Genomic DNA, 25,562 nt, shown 5'->3' with positions numbered 1-25,562 from the left:
AACAGGGGAAAGACAAATGGGGATGAAAGGACCAGCATGCTATTTGCATTCTATATACTATTATTTTCCTGTGAATATCACTTCAGAATTAAATGTGTCATGTGCTCAGTCATAGATATAAAGCCTATACGTGTGTGTTCACAGCTCAGTAATGTGAGAATACATCAACAATAACCTTTTGCCCCTGACTTCCAGAGCTTCCAGACCTTTATTGTTGTTGAAAAACAATAATATACAAATCAGGCAAGAATAAATATATCAAAACCCACGATACACATAAATAACATTAATAACAGAACAAGGAAAAGAGATGACAGATCACATTTCATCATCAACATTTGCATTATAATATTCTACTGTACTGATACTTTTACTATGTAATTTGAGGGAATTTAATCAAGCTAAACGTTCACGCACACTATAGAAGTTTAATTAATTAATTATTATTACATTAAGGCTTGAAATCTGAGGGTCTTCTTTGAAAATGTACACTTGTGAAATTACTCATTTAGTATCAAGACATTCACAATGAAATCTGACTTATTATTGTTTATACATTTTTTCAATGGTAAACAACCTGAGTGAACTATCTTCATTTATCCACCATCTTTGACTGTGGAATGTTGGTCTTTTGCTTCGCGTGTGGATAAGCGAGTGATTGTAACAGTCGCGCAAACGAGGAGGATAATTTTTTTAAGCAAGCTAACCAGTGGACACATGATAAGGGAAATGACGCAAATATGTACCAACTGCCCGTTTCTCGTAACCAACAAATATATATTAACTGTGTCTTTCAAAAGAAGAAAGACCATAATCATCTGAAAAACAATATTGTTAGCCAACTGTGGTAAGCTATCAGCCCGCGGTGGGAAAAATGAAAAAGCATAGATTCTTTAGCGAACGTATACAGAACTACTCATCACTGAAGAGAAGAGGCAAATCTGGGCAGCAGTGATTTAGAATAGTTTACAAACAATTTAATATAGCGATCACGATATCTTACCAACTTTTTTTAGCTTTTGCTATCTAGCCACACTCCGTCCCAATTCTGATAGATGGCGTTGGCTGTTCTATATTTATGTGGCCTAGCTGGCATGCTAATCGAGCGTTCCTGTTTGTAAACGGAAGTACTAGTAGCCCGTTTCTGTTCGTAACGTTAGTGGTGATCTTTCTTGATGCGATTGCTACCAAAACTGTCAGCGATTTCGTTTAATCCAACACATTATTTGGGGTTTATAAGTTTTATCTCGAAATTACACGTGTGTCTTGTTTTGTAAGCATAACGTTAAGTAGCTAGCTAACGTTAAATTGGTTAAGTAGCAATGGTTCGCAGATAGCCAAATAGCTATAGCTAGTTAACTAACGTAGATTTATAAGATACAAACTGACAAGTTTTTCTGTTGACAAATCAGCTAGATAAGTAACGTTAGTTTTCTAATTTGTGTCTGCTGGTGAAGTGCATTGGTTGGCAAATAACGTCTGATGGAAATTGTGATGGCTAGCTAGAATAACATGTAGACAACTGCTAGCTAGCATGACCTAGCCAGCCAGCTAACTGTAGAAAACAGTAACGTTACGTTAGATTGTCTATCAATCACTAACTAGGTGACAGGATAGTTGAAGTAGGGTTGGCCTTGAAACTATACAGAGGGATTCATGAAAAACAGGATTCCTATCGAACTTAGCTGGTTTATAACAAGTTAATAGACCTAACTAATTGGTAACTAGCTTTCTGCATTGGCATATTCAGACAGATTATGTTAGTTGCTAGTATACATATCTATGGATTATTTTTGCAGATGTTTATTTTGAAAATGCATATCAGGATGCATAAAGATGCAGAGGTTGAGCACTCCCAATACATATCTGAAGAATTTACACTTGGCCACTGAGGTTGGAACAGTCTAACACAGTTCCAAGTGAGTAGGAGATGAGGAGCATTATTAAGATTCTCTGTGACGTTAGACAGGTGTACTACAGCGTCTTGCTTTAAATGATGTTATCAGAAACCACTTTAAATTTAGTGAAGTGCAACTTGAAATGTGGGAAGAAACCAACCAAATCAGTTGTGATTTTTCTTCCAAATGAATGTTGTTATTTAGTCAGTGGGTCACCACCAGTGTGCCAAAATGTCCAGATCTCCAGATAACAACGCAGGGATTACTTTTTTGCAAGAGCTGCAACGCAAAGCAGCACATCCCTGAAAAAGATCATGCACGGACTCCCTTGAGATACACTAAGGATTATAAACCAGAAAGTGAAGAGAACTGTGTTATTAACTTGTTATCCTCAATGGAAGTGCCCTTGTAGACACGTAACAGGGTGGCTACAACTGTGCCATTAGGAGCTCCAGCCTTAGAGGAAGCCTTGCAACCCTGGGTTGGCTGCTCTTAAGGGGACGATGGGTTCCCAAGCTCTTCAGATACTGCGGCAGGGGGTGTGGGCTTCAATCACAGGAGGCTGGTATGTGGACCCCCACCAGAGCACATTCTCCAACTGCTTCCACCTGTACCTCTGGATCTTTCTCCTGGCCTTCCCTTTCCTGCTATACATGGTGAGGATTCATGGATGTGACAATTTGGTTATTTCTAAAGATGGAAGAATTCCTGTTTTCTAGGAATTCTCTTTAAACTGGATGTCAAGTTAGTCAGGCACTTTACATACTGCACTAATAAATGTATATCAGACAGCCATTATTAAGATCAAATGAGAACTGGTTTTATCATAGAACGGAGGAGCAGAACCATGTTGGTAACAAAGTGGAACAGAGTAGGAGAGTACCGTTTTCCCCTCAACATTAATTCAAAAGCATATTTTCTTCCACACTTGATGTTGCTTCTCTTTACCTTAATGTTTGCTAGTAGTATTAGTATTTGCTACACATTAGTATTTGCTCTAGTGAAGAGTGCTGCCTGGAAACCAGGCCTGTTATGTCCTCAAGCTGTCGTGTCTGTAATCTTTGAAGTGGTCCTTCCTGGTCTGTAATATGTCCAATATTCCCATGTGCTTGCCCATCTAGGGGAAGTGCTTGTGTTATGGTTCTTTTACTGGTATTGAGGACAGGGTGTTGTTTCTGTACCCATATCAAGGGCAAGCCTACTTAATATTCCTATCTCTGGACTCACTCTTTCTTGTCCCCTCTGGTCATCCTGTCCAGTCTCTCCCCCCCAGCCTGGTTGTGGCAGCTGTTTACTGTGCTGTGGTGGCAGCCTTCTTCACAGCCATAAAGGCAGTGAACTTCCACCTCCATGCCATGTTCGACCTGGGGGAGATGGTGGAGAAGAGGCAGGTCTCGCACATAACCAACGCCCCACGGCTAGAAGAGGGGGATGATGGGTCAGGGGGCCACGATGGGAACCAGCATAGGTACTGACGGAGATTTCCATATCCTTAAACTTTGTTTAAAAAAACAATGTTATTCTATGTACATCCGAGTGAAGAGGCTCATTTGTGTTGATGCTTTGAGGGCTATTATTTCACATGATTGTGGACAGATTTTGAGTCTTATGTTTTTTCATTCTGGTACGTATGCTCCCCTCTCAGGGACAGCAATGTTGGTGTGGAGATGACTGTGTTCAGAAAGGTCAACTCAACACCTCCAGTTCGCTGCAGCTCCCAGCACTCTCTGTTTGGACTCAACCAGGTGTCGGTGAGAACTGACTTGCATGACTTACACAAACGTACTCTCTCTTAACCATTACCCTACGATTTCTGCGCCCCGTGGACATCAAATTAACAAAACAAAAAATCCCCATCAAAATCGGTCTGTTTAAGCTAGTGAATATATGTTTGTTTGCGTGGGCTGTGTCTCAATACGCTGGTATCGCCCTTCTGCACCTGCGGTGAAAGGTGTCAGAGCTCGAGCGGTGTTTGTCAGACCATGAGATATCCTGAAATGTAGCGTCCAAACTGTTTGGCCTACACACTAATATGACCCCTCTGTGGACAAACACGATTTTGCTCTGGCACTCACAAGACTCGTCTGAAGGTCCCTGGTACCAGCAAACATGTTTTATGGAAGTGTATATGGAGATAATATATTGCCTAAATAAAGGATAAATGCATGTATAACAAAAAAAATGTATCCTGATCTTTCTTATTTCTCTCAGATATAGGACAGACACTTCAGAACAAACTTCCTTTTGATTTATTTCTGGACAATCTGTTGGTCCGTGCTGTGAATCTGTTATTCAATGCATTTCTATTGGCAAATAGCAGTAATGCCAAATGTAGTGTTTCATCCAATATTTGTATACATTATATATTTTTTTATACCTTAAGGGGTCTTGAAATTCAAAATCAATTAGCTAAATGATCCTTGGTATGACCATCTTAAAATAATAGCATATGTTAGCTTAGAACCCCCGTATTCACCATGCAAATTATTTATGTTTCTATGATATTCATTCTGTATCTAACAAATGTTTGTTTCCTCAGGAGTTTTTGCCCCAGCTTGATGACAGTAGAGGCTCCAAGGGTATAGTACATCTAATCTAACCCCACTCTAACCTCACTGTTGTGGTTGGGTAAAGCTGATCTGACTGGCGGATGATCATTTTTTTTGTATAACATGGTTAGCAGTCTAATTCAGGGACTGCTTCTTTTCTTCTCAGATATCAAGGATCTGATGCGAGAGCAATGCAGCAACAACTTGATTGTCACGTCAGCTCACCGAGACATCTTCTACCACAGCTCCCAGGACCCCATCCGTAAGCATTACACTGCAAATAGACATCTCATATTTTGTCCATGTTGGTCTTTTCTTTGGCATGTGTGTACTAAGTTTGGGCTTTCACTTACAGATGTTGCCAACATGGTCCCGTCCTGCTTGGCTGCTGCTGTAGGGGGAGAGTTCCCTGATCTAAGGGGAGTGGGAACAGGGATAGCAGGGGGATTTGGTAGCTTCCAACCTGGGATGGGCATCTCCATCCCCCCATCCCCCTCCAGTCAGGAAGACGGAGGAGAGAAGGGCCAATTGGAGGAGATTAAGGGCATGCTGGAGCAGCTGTCCCAGCAGAGTCCTGAGGAGCCCTACTCCCCCTTGGGCCCCTCTGCTGAGTCAGAGAGCCTGGGGGATGCTCCCATCAGCCCTCTCATAAAGAGCAGTCTGAGGGAGGAGCTAAGTGAGAACCTGCTTGGGCTGGGCCTTGACCCTGTGGCCTTCGCCCCGGGAACAGAGCACCCAGGCAGCCGCAGTGGGGTGGCCATGACTGCCGGCTCCACAGACAGCTGCTTCAGCGGGGGCGGAGTGACCACAGACCGTGAGACCCTCAGCACAGTCAGCAGCTACCGCAGTGAGAAGACTGACTCCACCCAGCTGGAGAGCCCTTCACTCAGCCTGCCACATAACATAGACTCCAGGGCGCCAATCTCTGCCTCAGCCCTGGGCACCAGTACCCTAGAGCCAGCAGAGGAGCCTGTACTGCAGGGGGCAGTGATACTGATGATCTGTCGGACAGCGAACTACTGCGCTCCCCCTCCAAAGAGCTCTCTCTGGGCCAGGGGCTTGATAAGACAATAGTGGAAGGGGAAGATTTGCCACCTGTCCCCTCAGATATTACACAGCCCCCCTCCCTTCAGGACTTGTCTCCCTCCAGTAGTGGGCACTCGGAGGCATGTGATCTGGACAGGACGGTCCCTGTCCCCCCCCTCCCCCCTCCGCGGCAGGTTAACACGTTACCATCAGGGCTGGCCCTGGATCTAGTGTCTTCTGAACCTGATCATCCTCTCTCCTCTATCCCCTTCCTGCCCTCTAAGCAGCCCTTTCTGCAGGCCCAGCAGGTGGTGCGCCCCAAAGACTTGAAGCTGCTGCGGACCGGTGGTGGTTGTGTTGGCCACCAGCCTGGCTGCAGGAAAGCCCCTCGCAAGCGAAGTGGAGGGGGAAGCAGCAGCTTTGACTGTGGCTCCTACAGGAGGCACCACGGACAGCACAGAGACTACATCCCAGTGCGCAGTCGGCTGGGGGCTAAGACCTATAGCGAGAGCCTGTTTGAGGACTCCAGTGACGAGGATGATGGCTCCAGTGTGGGCTCCCAGAGACACTACAGCTCTGACGATGATGATTCCAGCTCCTCTACCTCATGCTACTCCCCCGAACTCACTAACACTGGCATTACGAACCCGCCCCCCTCCACCCAGCTGCCCATCCCCAGGGAAGGAATGTTGACCGAGACGTCTGGCCCCATTCTCTCCCAGAGGCCACAGAGGTCAGCCAGCACGGCTAGTGCTAAGACTCATGCCAGGGTGCTCAGTATGGACGAGGCCGGTGGGGGCCACACTAACACTGTGGTCCTGCCCTCCACCATGCTGACCACCACCGCCCCACGACCCCTCACCATCTCCAAGTCAGACCTGGAGGCCCGGACCAGCCACACAGACGGCTTCCCTGGAACTCACCACCATCGCCTGGACTCTCTGGGAGGCTCCTGGGCTGGCAACCAGACGGGCTGGAGGGCCGGGGAACTGGTGGAGGAGGGAGCTGTGGGTGGAGGTGAGACACATACTATTCACGCTAACTTTGGCCCTGTATTCATAAAGTGTGCTAGTCTAGGAAGAGGTCCCCCCGTGTCCTTTCGTTATAATCTAAAAGGCCAAACTGATTCTAGATTAGCACTCCTGCTCTGATAGTCCCATTCAAGATGGAAAGAAAGATGAACAAATAACACCACTAATTTACCTACTAGCACTGGCTTTGCTGATAACTACCTTATTGAGAAATGTACTTACTACGACTGTGATATGTGTTTGTCTCACCTAACGGTCTGAAGATGAATGCACTAACTAAGTTGCTCTGGATAAGAGCGTCAGCTAAATGACTCAAGTGTCATTGAAAGATTGATTGTTTGCTGTATTTACTAGATTAATAAGGGCCAGGTTGGTATTTCTAGAACTCTACAACTGAAATGTACATCCTGGTACTAATGTGAGTATCTGCTGCCTCAGCCCTGGCCCCAGAGGAGGGGGGCAAGCGGGACTCAGTGAGCAGTGTGAAGAGGACCCAGGCCATCCGCAGGCGACACAACGCGGGGAGCAACCCCACACCACCCCCCTCTACCATGGGCTCCCCACCCAGGTTGGTCTAGTGTAACACTTCCACACCATCCGCTCTAGCCATGTCCCTTATGCCAATCACTTCTGTATGTCCATGCTACATAAAGGCCATCCCCTGTGTCTTCCTGTAGTCTCCAGGACCTCCAGCGTGCCCGTACCTCCTCACACTCACGCACCCGGAACCTGCCATCTGCCTTACAGTTCGCCACCTCACTACTGCTGCCCCGCGCTGGGGTCCACGAGGCCTCTACCTTCGACGACACCACAGAGGGGGCTGTGCACTACTTCTATGACGAGGGTGGTGAGTGTTGTGATGTTAGACACTACTATTACGAGGGTGGTGAGTGTTGTGATGCTAGACACTACTATTACGAGGGTGGTGAGTGTTGATGTCAGACACTACTTCTATGAGGGTGGTGAGTTGTGATGTTACACTACTATGACGAGGGTGGTGATGTTAGAAATTACAATGATGAGGGTGGTGATGTTAGACACTACTATGATGAGGGTGTTGATGTCAGACACTACTATGATGAGGGTGGTGAGTGTTGTGATGTTAGACACTACTATGACGAGAGTGGTGAGTGTGTGGTGATGTCAGACACTACTTCTATGACGAGGGTGGTGAGTGTGTGTTGATGTTAGACTGGGGCTAGCTTTAGGGAAGGGAAGAGTTAGATCCTTCGGGGGTGATTCTGCACCAGTTTACACTGTAGTGAATGCTCTCCATTCATTGCTGTTTGTTTTTTCAGGAGTGAAGAGATCGTACACGTTTGGACCTGCAGGAGGCGGTTATGAGGACCCAGTGGTGTAAGTGTCTCTCTCTGATGAGCCTCAGACTCTTTGTTTGAAAGTGATGTTGATATGTCTTAGCCCCTCCCTCTTTTTCTCCTCTTAGGGAGCGGGAAAGACAGTCCCAGTCCTCCAGTTTCACCTCCAATGATGTCCAGGATGGGGCACCGGTGCTCACAGTGCTCCAGCCCAGGCCTGTGGTTCTGCAGGGCATGCAGGTGCGCAGGGTGCCCCTGGAGATGTCAGATATGCCAGAGGTGAGACACCGTTAGAATTTGTTTCAGCAGCGTATCATGTATTTTTGACAAATCAACCCGCTGGACATTTCTTGTATATGGCTTTGGTTTTTGTAGAATATTCTTGATATTTGTCTCAAACCCCTGCCCCTGTGTCTAGTTTGACCTGGACCATGAATCTCTGCATGAGTCCCAGGAGAACACGCTGATGATCGAAGAGAAGGCCAAGTCCAAACACTACTACCGCTTCTGGGTGCTGCCAGGCAAGTGGCTGAGGGTGCGTTATGACCGTCTGGCCCTGCTGGCACTACTGGACAGGTGAGGCACAGCAGCTAGCTAGTTTATCTCAGTAGTAGTGTCATCCAATGAGGCACAGCAGCTAGCTAGTTTATCTCAGTGGTAGTGTCATCCAATGAGGCACAGCAGCTAGCTAGTTTATCTCAGTGGTTGTGTTATCCAATGAGGCACAGCAGCTAGCTAGTTTATCTCAGTGGTAGTGTCATCCAATGAGGCACAGCAGCTAGCTAGTTTATCTCCGTGGTAGTGTCATCCAATGAGGCTTAGCAGCGAGCTAGTTTATCTCCGTGGTAGTGTCATCCAATGAGGCACAGCAGCTAGCTAGTTTATCTCAGTGGTAGTGTCATCCAATGAGGCACAGCAGCTAGCTAGTTTATCTCAGTAGTAGTGTCATCCAATGAGGCACAGCAGCTAGCTAGTTTATCTCCGTGGTAGTGTCATCCAATGAGGCTCAGCAGCTAGCTAGTTTATCTCCGTGGTAGTGTCATCCAATGAGGCACAGCAGCTAGCTAGTTTATCTCAGTGGTAGTGTCATCCAATGAGGCACAGCAGCTAGCTAGTTTATCTCAGTGGTAGTGTCATCCAATGAGGCACAGCAGCTAGCTAGTTTATCTCCGTGGTAAAATCAATGTTTGTCATCGTTATTGAGGAGAAAGCCATAGTTACGTTAGAGGTCTATACTGTGGAGAGACATTGTTAAGTTTTCAAAACTTCGGAAATTGGTAAAGTTACTGGAATTTTCCAACCCTAAACAGTATAAATGACTACTGTATCTTCCAATGTGTGTCACCTGTAGGAACCGTGGTGTGGGGGAGAATGTGTTTGCGGTGGTGCTGGCCAGCATGGTGGCCTTCCTGGGGTTCCTGCTCCTCTTGCAGGGTTTCTTCAGGGACATTTGGGTGTTCCAGTTCTGCCTGGTCATCGCCAGCTGTCAGTACTCACTACTAAAGGTACGCAACACAAGTCGTAAGGAATCAAGTCCCTATTCAATTCCTATTCCCTTTTTTTATTAATACAGGTATCTGGTCCTATTCATCAACTGCCGATGCATTTTAGTTGTTAAAACTGTTATAGACCAGCGTTAACTTGAAGTGAAGTAATGTGTTAGTGTCTGAACTGACACTTTGGTCTCCTTCCTCAGAGTGTTCAACCAGATGCAGCCTCCCCAATGCATGTAGGTAGATGTCATCCAAACATCTGTCTTGGTCATTATCCAGTTTGTAACCGTTCCATTGTTGATTCTTGTTTTGATGGCACAACCTGATGACTGTCTGGTCTAACCCATCAGGGCCATAACTGGGTCATCGTGTACAGTCGGCCCGTCTACTTCTGCCTGTGCTGTGCTCACGTCTGGGTGTTCGACCTTGCTGGGCGCTCGGGGCAACTGCAGCCCTTCTCCCTCTACGGCGTCACCTTCTCCGCTCACTTCCTGCTCTGTGCCAGGGACGTGCTCATAGGTCAGTCCGAGTTAGACTCTTCTAGCTGTGCGCTTTGGCAGATGTATTATGACCAACAGACCCACTCACAACGTTCTCCATCTCTTTCTTTCCCCCCAGTGTTCACCTTGTGCTTCCCCATCATTTTCCTGTTTGGGCTTGTACCTCAGGTCAACACCTTCCTCATGTGTCTTCTGGAGCAGGTCGACATGCACATTTTTGGGGGAACGGGTAAGACGGGTCCATAACATTCGCTGTAATTCACAGTTACACACAACATACTGTCATTTGTTGAGTGATGCCTGTTGACCTTGGTGTGTGTGTTCCTCTCCACAGCCACCACCAGCCCCCTGTCGTCCCTGTACAGCCTGTTACGCAGTGTGTTGGTGACCGCGCTGCTCTATGGGTTCTGTCTTGGTGCTATCATTGCTCCCTGGGAACATCCCCATGTGCCAGTAGTGTTCTCTGTGTTCTGTGGTCTGCTCCTGGCCTTCTCCTACCACCTGAGCCGCCAAAGCAGCGACCCCATCATCCTGTGGTCTGTGTACCTCTACTACCTGTATATACCTAGTGGTACCTTGTCGTACATGTAGATAACATTCCCAGATCCTAGCTGTCATTTGAACAACCTCTCCATCCCTCTTCTCTCATGTTCAACATCTCCCTGTATGTGTTTTGCTCTAGGTCTCTGGTCCGCTCCAAGTTCTTTCCTGAGCTGCTGGGTCGGACCCCTGAGGAGCCTCCTCTGGAGATCAAAGACCCCCTGCCTGAGAAACTACACAACTCTGTGGTAAGATGCGTCCCAAATGGCTCCATATTCACTATATAGTGCACTAATATTGACCAAGGTCCATTTGGGATGCATACCAAGACATCCCTCCCTGCTGTTGGTGTTCTGAGGTTTTAAAGCCCGTCTCTCTGTGTTTTACAGAAAGAGATGTTCCACTCTGACCTTGTCATGTGTCCCCTCATGGCTGTCATCACGTTTGCCATCAGTGCCAGCACTGTCTTCATCGCTCTGCAGGTCAGTCAACACCTGGTCGACCGGATATGGAAGAAATGGGATGTTTCAATGTATAGAGGGAGTCCTTCTGATTGGTTATGGCACTCTGCAGTGTGAGTGTGTGATCTCTGAGACCTCCTGTTCCTCATCTCCCCTCCAGCCTGCTCTAAGTTACGTCCTGTACATGGTGGCCGGGGGGGTGGGCTTCCTCACACACTACCTGCTGCCTCAGCTCCGCAAGCAGCTGCCCTGGTTCTGCCTGGCCCACCCTGTCCTCCGTTCTCGAGAGTACAGCCAGTTTGAGGTCCGCGGTGAGTAGTAACCCACCCACCTCTAAACTCACTCACACATCCGTAAGAATTGTGTCAAGGCCTCGGGTTTGTCATAGATTTTTTGCTGTGCCCTGTTCCTCCCAGATGCCGCCCAGCTGATGTGGTTTGAGAAGCTGTATGCGTGGTTGCAGTGTTTGGAGAAGTATTTAATCTACCCGGCGGTGGTGCTCAACTCCCTCACTACAGAAGCCCAGCTTGTCAGCCAGAACCCAATGAAACTGGACATCTAGTAAGCAACCCAGACATCCCCTACCAACCTCCTCAACATACATACACCCTCCTCTTCTGAATCTCATCCCATTCATCCGTCTAATCAGAGTTCAATGAGAACACGCTTTGTATTTGCATCATATGTATTTTAATGTCTCCCTTCCCCTCTCTCTCTCCCTTCCCTTCCCTCTCTCTCCCTTCCCCTCTCTCTCTCCCTTCCCCTCTCTCTCCCTTCCCCTCTCTCTCTCCCTTCCCCTCTCTCTCTCCCTTCCCCTCTCTCTCCCTTCCCCTCTCTCTCTCTCCCTTCCCCTCTCTCTCTCTCCCTTCCCTTCTCACTACCTGTCCCCTCCTCCTCCAGTGGCCGTGCTCTGTTCATCTCTCTGGCGGGGATGAAGCTGCTGCGCTTGTCGTTCTGCGCCCCGTCCCTGCAGTACGTCACGCTGTGCTTCACCGCCCTCTTCTTCCTCTTCGACTACCCACACTTCTCAGAGACCTTCCTGCTCGACTATTACCTCATGTCTATCCTCTTCAGCAAGGTACCTGCCACCGCCTAGCTCCACGTACTCCTCCCTGGGACTTTGTTTTAGCACACATTCAACCAGACGAAAGCATCTGCACATACCGAACTGTGTTTAGTTGTAATGCACTGATTTCTGGCTGTGCTTGATTGCTGACATTGGATTGTGTGGTTTCTCTTGATAGCTCTGGGACCTGCTCTACAAGCTGCGTTTTGTTCTCACCTACATCGCTCCCTGGCAGATCACCTGGGGCTCCGCCTTCCACGCCTTCGCCCAGCCCTTCGCTGTGCCCCGTATCCCTTTACCCCGGCACTGTAGAAAACTGTTTGAACTTAACAAGGATGTCGTCTTTCTGCGCTACCACTTGCTCATTTGCCAGTGAAACAAAGTGTGTAATAACAGTAAATGCTGTGTCCATTGGCTGCACTGTGTGTTAGTGGTGTCTGTCAGAACTCCTTAACCCCCTCTGCTCCTCAGACTCAGCCATGCTGTTTGTCCAGGCTGTGTTCTCTGCTCTCTTCTCCACCCCCCTCAACCCTGTCCTGGGCAGTGCTGTGTTCGTCACCTCCTACACCAGGCCTGTCAAGTTCTGGGAGAGAGACTACAAGTGAGTTCTTCCCTTTTCCAGGAGTCAGGGAGATGTAGAGATGTAGCTTCAGGCAGACACCAGCAGTTGATGGGCTGGTTTCTTTGCAGTTAAGAGGTTAATGTTAACCAGATGAAAGTGATTAATGCCATGTCTATATCCATCTGTTGCAGTGATAGCTAGCTGACTTCATTATCCTTTTACACAGCCGCCACCTGTCTCATGACTAGTACAACAAATGCTGACACTACACTTCCAAGTATATCTGACCAAATTATGAAAGACAAGCATTGTATTTTGAATTCCGTAAAGTAATTGTGGAAGAGGTGAAAAAAGGATTGTTGTCTATCAACAATGACAAGCCACTGGGGTCTGACAACTGGAAAAATGGAAAATGACTGAGGATAATAGCAGACGATATTGCCACTACTATTTGCCATAATTCCAATTTAAGCCTAATATAGAAAGTGTGTGCCCTCAGGCCTGGAGGGAAGCAAAAGTTATTCCCCTACATAAAAATAGTAAAGCCCCCTTAACTGGCTCAAATAGCCGACCAATCAGCCTGTTACCAAAACTTTTGCTATTTTTGCTATACAATGCTATTATACAGTAAACAAATTGACAACAGACTTTCAGCACGCTTATAGGGAAGGACATTCAACAAGCACAGCACTAAGACATGACTGATGGGAAGAAAAAAAAGATTGTGGCGGCTGTTAGACATCATTTTGGCTTTTGACATTATTGATCATAATCTGTTGCCGGGAAAATGTATGTGTTGTGGCTTTACACCCCCTGCTATATTGCGGATAAAGATTTATCTGTCGAATGGAAGCCTCTCCAACAAAATCCAGGTAGAATCAGGAATTCCCCAGGGCAGCTGTCTAGGCTCCTGACTTTTTTTCAATCTTTACTAATGACCTGCCACTGGCTGGAGTAAAGCCAGTGTGTCTATGAATGCGGATGACTCAACACTATACACGTCAGCTATTACAGCAACTGAAATGACTGCAACACTTGATAAAAAAAATTGCAGTTAGTTTCAGAATGGCTGGTAAGGAATAAGTTAGTCCTAAACATTTAAAAAACTAAAAGCATTGTATTTGGGGCAAATAATTCACTAGACCCTAAACTTCAACTAAATCTTGTAATTAATAATGTGGAAATTGAGCAAGATGAGGGGACTAAACTGCTTGGAGTAACACTGGATTGGAAATGGTCATAGTTAAAACATATTGATGCAACAGTAGCTAAGATGGGGAGAAGTCTGCTCTGCATTATTAACAGCACTATCAACAAGGCAGGTCCTACAGGCCCTCGTTTTGTAATGCCTGGACTACTGTTCAGTCATCTGGTCAGGTGACACAAGGACTTAGGAACATTTCAATGGGCTCAGAACAGCATGGCTGGCCCTTGGATGTACACAGAGAGCTAACATTAATAATATACATGTCAAAGTGGAGGTGAGATTGAGTTCATCACTACTTGTATTTGTGAGCTGTATTAACGTGTTGAATGCACCGAGCTGTCTGTTTGAACTACTGGCACACAGCTCACACCCATGCATACCCCACAATACATGCCACCAGAGGTCTCTACTGTCCCCAGGACAGACTATGGGAGGTGCACAGTACTACATAGAGCCATGACTACAAGGAACTCTATTCCACACCAAGTAACACACGCCAGCAGTTAAATTTGATTTAAAAACAGATAAAAATACACCTTATGGAGCAGCGGGGACTGTGAAGCAACACAAAAATAGACACATGCATACAAACACACAATAACATACGCACTATACACACATGTACACATGGATTTTGTATTATAGATATGTGGTAGAGTAGAGGCCTGAGGGCATCACTTAATATCATGTGAAATCAAATAAAATTTTAAAAGCAGTGGTTCGCGCTTTCAGTTTCACACGAATGCTGCCATCAATCCACGGTTTCTGGTTTGGGAATGTTTTAATCGTTGCTATGGGAACGACATCTTTAACGCACGTTCTAATGAACTCGCACACCAAATCAGCGTATTCATCAATGTTGTTGTCTGACGCAATACGAAACATATCCCAGTCTACATGATGGAAGCAGTCTTGGAGTGTGGAATCAGATTGGTCGGACCAGCATTGGACAGACCTCAGCGTGGGAGCTTCTTGTTTTAGTCTCTGTCTGTAGGCAGGGATCAACAAAATGGAGTCGTGATCAGCTTTTCCGAAAGGAGGGCGGGGCAGGGCCTTATATGCGTCGCGGAAGTTAGAATAGCAATGATCCAATCTGTTATGAATGTGTTGTAATGTTTTTAAAATGTATGACTGCCTTAATTTTGCTGGACCCCAGGAAGAGTGCCTTGGCAGCAACTAATGGGGATCCATAATAAATACTGTATAGGAGTTGCTAGAGCCTCTGTCACCCAGTTAACATCATGTCTTGTCTTTCCAGCACCAAGCGGGTTGATCACTCCAACACTCGACTGGCCACCCAGCTGGACCGCAACCCAGGTCAGCTGCTACTACCACAACCTTCCCTCATCTAACGCAAGTTCCTCATTCTTTAAAAGGACTCTGTTTTTATGCCTGTGGTCTCCTCTCCTCTCTTCCAGGTGCTGATGACAACAACCTGAACTCTATCTTCTATGAACACCTGACGCGCTCTCTGCAGCACAGCCTGTGTGGTGATCTGCTGCTGGGCCGCTGGGGAAAGTACACCACAGGAGACTGCTTCATCCTGGCCTCCGACTACCTCAATGCCCTGGTGCACATCATCGAGATTGGCAACGGCCTGGTCACCTTCCAGCTGAGGGGGCTGGAGTTCAGGGGTGAGCATGGAGTGAGGGGGAGGTGGAGGGAGAGGGAAGGGGTTTGGGGTAGAAGGTTATTTTATGGAACTGAGTTCAGTGTAGTAAGCTTTGATGGTTTGAACATGAGATAGTGTTTTGGACTTGTCTGAATGCTATTATTTTTCATTCTGTTGTCTCTCCCTGTCTCTCTCATATCTCCCTCTCTCCCTGTCTCTCTCATATCTCTCATCACTCTCTCACCCCCCTATCTCTCTGTATCTCTCTCTGTCATCCCCCTCTCCCTGTCTCTCCCCCAGGTACTTACTGCCAGCAGCGGGAGGTGGAGGCCATCACCGAGGGGGTGGAGGAGGACGAGGGCTGCTGCTGCTGTGAGCCAGGCCACCTGCCTCACATGCTCTCTTTCAACGCAGCGTTCGGCCAGCGCTGGCTGGCCTGGGAGGTGGCTGCCACCAAGTACGTCCTGGAGGGCTACAGCATCAGCGACAACAACGCCGCCTCCATGCTGCAGGTGTTCGACCTGCGCAAGATCCTCATCACCTACTACGTCAAGGTGTGTAATCCACACTGATCTTACAGTTAACTACAACATGAGATCCAATAGCAGTTTATTTGAACAGTAGGTGGCCTGGTCTGTAACACGTGTTTCCTCTACCACAGAGCATTGTCTACTACGTCAGTCGATCTCCTAAACTGGAGGAGTGGCTGGCCAATGAGATGGTGCAGGAGGCGCTGCGGCCCTGCCTAGGCCCCGCCTACGTGGACAGTGACCCGACCTTCAACCTGAACATAGACGAAGACTACGACCACAGGGCCTCTGGCGTCACCCCCAGCTCCTTCTGTGTGGTCTACCTGGACTGGATCCAGTACTGTAACAGCAGACGCCAGATGGTCAGTGTCCCTTGTCATGTTACTGTTGAAAAGGTGACATGTTGATTTGACCATTACTTCCCATATGTAGTTAGTGGCATCAGCAGACTAACTACACGACGTGCTTCATGTGTGTTTTCTGTTGTAGCCGGTGGAGGAGAGCGACAGAGACTCTCCTCTGGTCACCCTGTGTTTTGGCCTGTGTGTCCTGGGGAGAAGGGCTCTGGGCACAGCCTCCCACAGTATGTCTGCCAGGTAAGACCCAGAACTAAACACTCTGTCTGCACTCTAACTGGAGGGAGTATGTCTGCCAGGTAAGACCCAGAACTAAACACTCTGTCTGCACTCTAACTGGAGGGAGTATGTCTGCCAGGTAAGACCCAGAACTAAACACTCTGTCTGCACTCTAACTGGAGGGAGTATGTCTGCCAGGTAAGACCCAGAACTAAACACTCTGTCTGCACTCTAACTGGAGGGAGTATGTCTGCCAGGTAAGACCCAGAACTAAACACTCTGTCTGCACTCTAACTGGAGGGAGTATGTCTGCCAGGTAAGACCCAGAACTAAACACTCTGTCTGCACTCTAACTGGAGGGAGTATGTCTGCCGCTGTGATACTGTATACCAAAGGTGACTGTTTGTGCCCTGACTTTCAGCTTGGAGCCTTTTCTGTACGGCCTCCACGCCCTCTTCAAGGGGGACTTCCGCATCACCTCTCCCAGGGATGAGTGGGTGTTTGCAGACATGGACCTGCTGAACAGGGTGGTGGCGCCCGGGGTGCGCATGTCCCTCAAACTGCACCAGGTTAGACATACTGGCATGACTCATTACAAACACTGTAGTAACCAGCTTAATGACCTCGATGTCAAGAATTGACTGATTTTAGAGACATTATGGTGGACAGAGCTAAGACGAAGAAGCTTAATGATGACATACATCACCCACACGAAGCTCATCGCTCTGCCCCCCCCCCCCCAACAGGATCACTTCACGTCTCCAGACGAGTACGAGGACCCCGTGGTTCTGTACGACGCCATCACGGCCAACGAAGAGAACATGGTGATCAGCCACGAGGGCGACCCGGTGTGGCGCGGCGCAATTCTGGCCAACAGGCCCTCGCTGCTGGCCCTACGCCACGTCATGGACGATGGCAGCGACGAGTACAAGATCATCATGCTCAACAAGAGGTTCCTCAGCTTCAGGGTCATCAAGGTCAGCTACTGTAGAGACTCCCACAGTCACAGCTTGTTAGTGGTGTACACTGAAATGCCAGGAGGACAATGGAGGCATTGCTGTAGCAGGACCATGGATCACATTGAGATTGATTAATATCAGTAGATATTTGCCAGGAATGTTCTAGTGCTCTATTGTTAACGCTGCTTCTATCTCTAGTTGTGTGTCACCAGTTCTGGGTCAAATCAAATTGTATTTGTCACATGCGCCGAATACAAAAGGCGTACCCTTACTGTGAAATGCTCACTAACAAGCCCTTAACAAACAATGCAGTTTTAAGAAAATATTTACTATATAAACTAAAGTTTAAAAAAATAAATAACAATGAGGCTATATACAGGGATTACCAGTACCGAGTCAGTGTGCGGTGGTACAGGAGGTGTTGAGGTAATTTGTACATGTAGGCAGGGGTGAAGTGAGTATGCATAGATAATAAACAGTGAGAAGCAGCAGTGTAAAAACAGGGGGGGGTCAATGTAAATAGTCCTGGTGTCCATTTGATTAATTGTTCAGCAGTCTTATGGCTTGGGGGTAGAAGCTGTTAAGGAGCCTTTTGTTCCTAGACTTGGCGCTTTGGTTACCGTTTGCCGTGCGGTAGAAGAGGTTATTTGCATATTTGTGACTTCTTGTGCTCCTCCCCCTGCTGAACCACACTGTCCTGCCAGGTGAACAGGGAGTGTGTGCGTGGGCTGTGGGCGGGCCAGCAGCAGGAGCTGGTGTTCCTGCGGAACCGGAACCCAGAGCGTGGCAGCATACAGAACGCCAAGCAGGCCCTGAGGAACATGATCAACTCGTCATGTGACCAGCCCATCGGCTACCCCATCTACGTGTCACCCCTCACCACCTCCTTCGCAGGCGGGCACACCCAGCTCCGCTCAGTCTGGGGGGGGCCTGTCAGCCCCCATAACATCTACGCCTGGCTCATCAGCAGCTGGGACAGGTACACTTACACGACACAGCCTGCGGTAGTCATGCTAAGGCTGTGAGATACACTGTATGTATATGCACAGTTGAAGTCAGAAGTTTACATACACCTTAGCCAAATACATTTAAACTCAGAGCTGGTGTAACTGAGTCAGGTTTCTAGGTCTCTGCTCGCTTTCCTTTTTCAGTTCTACCCACAAATTTTTTGAGGTCAGGGCTTTGTGATGGCCACTCCAATATCTTGACTTTGTTGTCCTTAAGCTATTTTGCCACAAATTTGGAAGTATGCTTGGGGTCATTGTCCATTTGGAAGACCCACTTGTGACAAAGCTTTAACTTCCTGACTAATGGCTTGAGATGTTGCTTCAATATATACACATAATTTTCCCCCCTCATGATGCCATCTATTTTGTGAAGTGCACCAGTCCCTCCTGCAGCAAAGCACCCCCACAACATGATGCTGCCACCCCCGTGCTTCATGGTTGGGATGGTGTTCTTAGGCTTGCAAGCCTCCCACTTTTTCCTCCAAACATAATGATGGTCATTATAGCGAAACAGTGCTATTTTTGTTTCATCAGACCAGAGGACATTTCTCCAAAAAGTACGATCTTTGTCCCCATGTGCAGTTGCAAACCATAGTCTGGCTTTTTTTATGCCGGTTTTGGAGCAGTGGCTTCTTCCTTGCTGAGCGGCCTTTCAGGTTATGTCGATGTAGGAGTCGTTTTACTGTGGATATCGATACTTTTGTACCTGTTTGCTCTAGCATCTTCACAAGGTCCTTTGCGGTTATTCTGGGATTGATTTGCACTTCTCGCACCTAAGTACGTTCATCTCTAGGAGACAGAATGCGTCTCCTTCCTGAGCGGTATGACGGCTGCATGGTCCCATGGTGTATATACTTGCGTACTATTGTTTGTACAGATGAACGTGGTACCTTCAGGCGTTTGGAAATTGTTCCCAAGGATGAACCAGACTTGTGGAGGTCTACACATTTTTTTTATGAGGTCTTGGCTGATTTCTTTTGATTTTCCCATGATGTCAAGCAAAGAGGCACTGAGTTTGAAGGTAGGCCTTGAAATACATCCACGGGTACACCTCCAATTGACTCAAATGATGTCAAATAGCCTATCAGAAGCTTCTAAAGCCATTACGTAATTTTCTGTAATTTTCCAAGCTGTTTAAAGGCACAGTCAACTTAGTGTATGTAAACATCTGTCCCACTGGAATTGTGATGCAGTGAATCTGTCTGTAAACAATTGTTGGAAAAATGACTAGTGTCATGCACAAAGTAGATGTCCTAACCGACTTGCCAAAACTATAGTTTGTTAACAAGAAATTTGTGGAGTCGTTGAAAAACAAGTTTTAATGACTCCAACCTAAGTGTATGTAAACTTCCAACTTCAACTGTATATACCTCCTGATGAGGTGGCGGATGGTCTCCTGAGGGAGCTCCTCCCAGACCTGGACTAAAGCATCCGCCAACTCCTGGACAGTCTGTGGTGCAATGTGGCGTTGGTGGATGGAGAAGCCATGATGTCTCAGATGTGCTCAATTGGATTCAGGTCTGGGGAACGGGCGGCCCAGTCCATAGCATCAATGCCTTCCTCTTGCAGGAACTGCTGACACACTCCAGCCACATGAGGTCTAGCATTGTCTTGCATTAGGAGGAACCCAGGGCCAACCGCACCAGCATATGGTCTCACAAGGGGTCTGAGGATCTCATCTCGGTACCTAATGGCAGTCAGGCTACCTCTGGCGAGCACGTGGGGGGCTGTGCGGCCCCCCAAAGAAATGCCACCCCACCCCAAACCAAACCGGTCATGCTGGAGGATGTTGCAGGCAGTAGAATGTTCTCCACGGCGTCTCCAGACTGTCACGTCTGTCACGTGCTCAGTGTGAACCTGCTTTCATCTGTGAAGAGCAAAGGGCGCCAGTGGCGAATTTGCCAATCTTGGTGTTCTCTGGCAAATGCCAAACGTCCTGCACGGTGTTGGGCTGTAAGCACAACCCCCACCTGTGGACGTCGGGCCCTCATATCACCCTCATGGAGTCTGTTTCTGACAGTTTGAGCAGACACATGCACATTTGTGGCCTGCTGGAGCTCATTTTGCAGGGCTCTGGCAGTGCTCCTCCTGCTCCTCCTTGCACAAAGGCGGAGGTAGCGGTCCTGCTGCTGGGTTGTTGCCCTCCTACGGCCTCCTCCACATCTCCTGATGTACTGGCCTGTCTCCTGGTAGCGCCTCCATGCTCTGGACACTACGCTGACAGACACAGCAAACCTCCTTGCCACAGCTCGCATTGATGCGCCATCCTGGATGAGCTGCACTACCTGAGCCACTTGTGTGGGTTGTAGACTCCGTCTCATGCTACCACTAGAGTGAAAGCACCGCCAGCATTCAAAAGTGACCAAAACCTCAGCCAGGAAGCATAGGAACTGAGAAGTGGTCTGTGGTCACCACCTGCAGAACCACTCCTTTATTGGAGGTGTCTTGCTAATTGCCTATAATTTCCACCTGTTGTCTATTCCATTTGCACAACAGCATGTGAAATTTATTGTCAATCAGTATTGCTTCCTAAGTGGACAGTTTGATTTCACAGAAGTGAGATTGACTTGGAGTTACGTTGTGTTGTTCCCTTTATGTTTTTGAGCAGTGTGTATGTATGTATATATATATTACAGAGTTAGGTATTCCTGCAAACTGCACATATCTCACACATGCCACTGTTCTCTCTCACACAGAGCATCCGGAAAGTATTCAGACACCTTGATTGTTTTCCCACATTTTGTTACATTACTGCCTTATTCTAAAATTGATGAAATGCATGTTTTCCCTCATCAATCATCACACAATACCCCATAATGACAAAGTGAAAAACAGGTTTTTAGACATTTTTGCAAATTTATTAAGAATAGAAAGTATTTAGACCCTTTGCTATGAGACTCGAAATTGATCTCAGGTGCATCCTGTTTTCATTGATCATCCTTGATGTTTTTACTACTTGATTAGAGCCCTCCTGTGGTAAATTTAATTGATTGGACATGATTTGGAAAGGCACACGACTGTCTATATATAAAGGTGCCACGGTAGACCAGTCCATTTCAGAGCAAAAACCAAGCCATGAGGTCGAAGGAATTGGCTGTACAGCTTCAAGAGAGCATTGTGTCGAGGGACATATTTGGGGAAGGGTACCATAACATTTCTGCAGCATTGAAGGTCCCCAAAAACACAATGGCCTCCATCATTTTTAAATAGAAGACGATTGTAACCACCAAGACTCTTCCTAGATCTGGCAGCCCAGCCAAACTGGGCAATTGGGGGAGAAGGGCCTTGGTCAGGGAGGTGACCAAGAACCCGATGGTCACTCTGACAGAGCTCCAGAGTTCCTGTGTTGAGATGGGAGAACCATCCAGAAGGGCAACCATCTCTGCAACACCACCAATCCGGCCTTTATGGTAGAGTGGCCAGACAGAAACCACTCTTCAGTAAAGGGCACATTATAGCCTGCTTGGAGTTTGCCTAAAGGAGTCTCAGACCATGAGAAAAAAGATTATCTGGTCTGATGAAACCAAGATTGAACTCTCTTGCCTGAATGCCAAGTATCACGTCTGAAGGAAACCTGGCATGCTGTGGGGATGTTTTTTGGCGGCAGGGACTGGGAGACTAGTCAGAATCATGGCAAAGATTAACGGAGGAAAGTACAGAGATCCTTGATGGAAACCTGATCCAGAGCGCTCAGAACCTCAGACTGGGGCAAAGGTTCACCTTCCAATAGGACAACGACCCTAAGCACACAGCCAAGACAATGCAGGAGTGTCTTTGGGACAAGTCTCAATGTCCTTGAGTGTCCCAGCCAGAGCTCGGACTTGAACCCAATCGAACATCTGTGGAGAGACCTGAAAATAGCTGTGCAGCGACGCTCCCCATCCAACCTGACAGAGTTTGAGAGGATCTGCAGAGAAGAATGGGAGAAACTCCCCAAATACAGGTGTTCCAAGCTTCATACCCAAGAACGCTTGAGGCTGTAATCGCTGCCAAAGGTGCTTCAACAAAGTACTGAGTAATGGGTCTGAATGCTTATCTAAGTGTCATATTTACGATTTTTGTTTTATATTTGCAAACATGTCTAAAAACCTGTTTTTGCTTCGCCATTTTGAGGTAGTGTGTAGATTGATGAGGAAAAACACAACCATTTAATCCATTTTAGAATAAGGCTGTAACGTAACAAAATGTGGAAAAAATGAAGGGGTCTGAATACTTTCCAAATGCACTATACATACTGTTAAGTTCATGTTTTAAGTATCCCAATATTTCTGTTATTACGGGGCTATCACTCAGTCAACAGTGCGCAGGGAGTCTGGTGGTTGATGGACTTAGCCTAGAGTGTAATGGCGACCTTTTGAGGGTGTTCATATGGTATAGTAAACTTTGTTCAACTGGAACCTTGTCGTTGTGTCATTTCGAATTAACACATACAACACACACTGACCGTGTGTGATAAGACTGTTCAAAGCCCTGTGTTTCTCCTGCAGGTTACAGAAGGGTTGTGGAGCTGGCTGTAACAGTGGGGGAAATATTGAGGACTCTGACTGCGGTGGCGGCTCCACATTCGTCTCCAACAACCCATCGGCTCACACCACCCAGAGCACCCCGGTCTCCAGCCTTCCCCAGCCCCACTTCACCTTCATCCACCCCCCCATGGGTGAGCCCAGGACCCCACCACACCTCTACTACCTCTGATGTCCACTGTTTAGCTGCAGCTAGCTATTATAACAATATCAATACTGACAGTATGCTGATAACACAGCAATGTTTGTATAATGATATTTTTGAATGAAGTGAATGAAATAAGTTGCTTTGTCTCCATAGGAACTGACAACCCTGTGGGCCCCACCCCCACCTGGCCCCACCACCCTCAGCCCCTCCCCTTGGCTCTGCTCAGCCAGTCAGAGGGCAGGATGGACGCTGGGCTAGTTACTTCCCTCCACCGGACCTCATCCATCCAGGGTCTCCTGGGTCAGCACCTGTCCAGCTCCCAGCTGTCCTTCAGCAGCTCTGTGGTCATGGCTCCCCTGCCTGGCCCAGGCAGCTTCCTGGACGGAGGGCACAGAGGGTCCGGGCGGGCAGGACTGGGACATGGCCTGCCCTACGAGGGTCTCTATGGGAAGTGGAGCATGTCCGGCAGGAAGGGTTTCAACGGGCCAGCCGCAGCTGATAGTGACGGTGGAGCTTCTCAGTTCATACGGACACAGGTGAGGATGGTGAAACGGTGTAACATGTTGAGTGAAGGTAGAACAGACACTGCGTGTACAAAACTTGACCAGGTGAATCCAGGTGAACGCTATGATCCCTTATTGATGTCAGTTGTTAAATCCACTTCAAACACTGTAGATGAAGGGGAGGAGACAGGTTAAAGAAGGATTTTTAAGCCTTGAAGAAATTGAGACTAAATATTTGCCTTTTCAATGAGATATGGTAGTAGGTGCCAGGTGCACCAGTTTGTGCCAAGAACTGCTAGACTGCTGGGTTTTTCATGCTCAACACTTTCCCGTGTGTATCAAGGATGGTCCACCACCCAAAGGATATCTAGCCAACTTGACACACCTGTAGGAAGTATTGGGGTCAACATGGGCCAGCATCCCTGTGGAACATTTCGACACCTTGCAGAGTCCATGCTCTGATGAATTGAGGCTGTTCTGAGGGGGAAGGGGGGGGGGGGCAACTCAATATTAGGAAGGTGTCCTTTATGTTTTGTACACTCAATATATAGTCTGTTGGAAGGTGGAGTATGCTGTCAAAAACATGAAAATAATGTAGCGACAGGACCTCTTACAACAGGATGTTATGGCTTTCAAATCAACTTAATGATGGTTGTTTGTTGTGATGGAAACTCCGAGGTTTCATTAGTTGCGGATATTTACATCTGTGTTTCAGTCTACTCCTCCTGCACTGCCGCCTGGGGCCAGCCCAACACAGGACCCCCTGGGGGTCACCCAGTCCACTGCAACCACGCCCTCCAGCCCCGCGCCCGGGGAGGAGTCCACCGAGCTGCCTTTACTTGAGCACCTGGGCTGAGTCTGCTCTGGAGAACCCATGAGAACCCCTGCAGCCAAAGCATAGCACCACCATGGCCAGTTCTACAGTGGGCCTGACCGGACCTATTCCAGCTTCCCAGAGTCATTCCAATGCTCCTCTCTCTCTCTCTCTCTCTTTCTCTCTCGCTCTGAGACTGGACTGTAAGGTCTGTTACGTCTCTGATGGCAAATCACAACATCTCAACATGTTTTGGAGTACATTTCTTTTCGAGCCTTTGCCATGCCGGATGGATCTGAGGTTTAAATACGTTCCTGTTCTCCTCAGTGAACCACCACAAGGATGCATGTCAAAACTAAATGTACGACCCCATCCCACCATCTCCCCTCCTAGGACAGGATCTCTATTTGATAGGACCTATTCCCTCAAGAGTTTCTGTAACAATGGTAACCCTAGCAGGCCAAAAAGGCAGTGCAATTGTAAGGGAGGTTTTTCCTTATGTAATGTTTAGTTGTTGTTTTTATTAGTTTAGTTCGTTTGTCTTCTCCTTCACCTGAGACCTACCAGCAACAGTATAATGACTCAGAACAGGGAACTCTAATATCCTTGTTGCTGTATGTGCAGGTGAAGCCAGAGTTACTACCATAACAAGCCTTGTTCTTTACCCACACTGCCCATCCATGCTGCACCAACCTGCTGCTCCACTGTAGAACTAGTTCACGTTCACAACTGTGGGGATATCCACTCAAACTGCAAGGGTCACATCAAATGACTTGAACAGCTACAATATGACAGGGGTCGGCAACAGGCAGATTTGAAACATTTTATGAGCAACAATATAAATAATATATGTGTGTGTGAGTTTTGGGTCAAAAGACTGTAAAATCACCAGGAATTCAGCAAAAAAATATACAAATATTTAGGAAATCTGTTCCCAAGTATTCTCACAAATAAAGTGTCAATGTAATTTTGTATGACATTATTATTTTCAAATACAATCTCTTTTTGGGCTTAGTTTTGGTCAATTTGCAGAGTACAAATTATTAAAATTATTTTCCGCCATTCTCTCTGACAAAAATCAGTCCGTGGCTGAATCTAGTTGCTTACCCCTGCCATATGACCAGTCAATATCAACTCCCCACATCACTAGCATAACACACACATTCCAAAACTAATCCAACACCCTCCCTGTAAAAACATCTTCATACTCATTTGGATATTTATTAGAGACACTTGACCACA

General features: G+C 47.3%; 1 protein-coding gene across 1 annotated transcript; it reads left to right on the top strand.

Annotated features, from left to right (window-relative positions):
* The first annotated feature begins 643 nt into the window (after window positions 1–643).
* LOC135544152 (pecanex-like protein 3) lies at window positions 644–25,287 on the top strand. Its single transcript, XM_064971564.1, is given in 35 exon segments — window positions 644–2,554; window positions 3,158–3,366; window positions 3,544–3,649; window positions 4,438–4,477; window positions 4,614–4,709; window positions 4,803–5,395; window positions 5,398–6,490; window positions 6,943–7,072; window positions 7,182–7,351; window positions 7,803–7,860; window positions 7,949–8,099; window positions 8,239–8,396; window positions 9,172–9,325; window positions 9,517–9,549; window positions 9,664–9,832; window positions 9,932–10,042; window positions 10,148–10,349; window positions 10,496–10,601; window positions 10,743–10,835; window positions 10,975–11,125; window positions 11,231–11,375; window positions 11,715–11,892; window positions 12,059–12,167; window positions 12,352–12,481; window positions 14,908–14,966; window positions 15,068–15,283; window positions 15,562–15,815; window positions 15,923–16,153; window positions 16,281–16,387; window positions 16,788–16,935; window positions 17,113–17,343; window positions 18,030–18,304; window positions 22,820–22,989; window positions 23,157–23,539; window positions 24,222–25,287. Coding segments are annotated over 35 exon segments (6,753 nt in total). The 5' UTR covers window positions 644–2,401; the 3' UTR covers window positions 24,363–25,287.
* The last annotated feature ends 275 nt before the right edge of the window (window positions 25,288–25,562 follow it).

This window comes from Oncorhynchus masou, chromosome 8 (assembly GCF_036934945.1).
Source record: "Oncorhynchus masou masou isolate Uvic2021 chromosome 8, UVic_Omas_1.1, whole genome shotgun sequence".
NCBI lineage: Eukaryota > Metazoa > Chordata > Actinopteri > Salmoniformes > Salmonidae > Oncorhynchus > Oncorhynchus masou.
The sequence above is the reverse complement of the archived record's forward strand: the minus strand, read 5'-3'. Positions and strand labels throughout refer to the sequence as shown.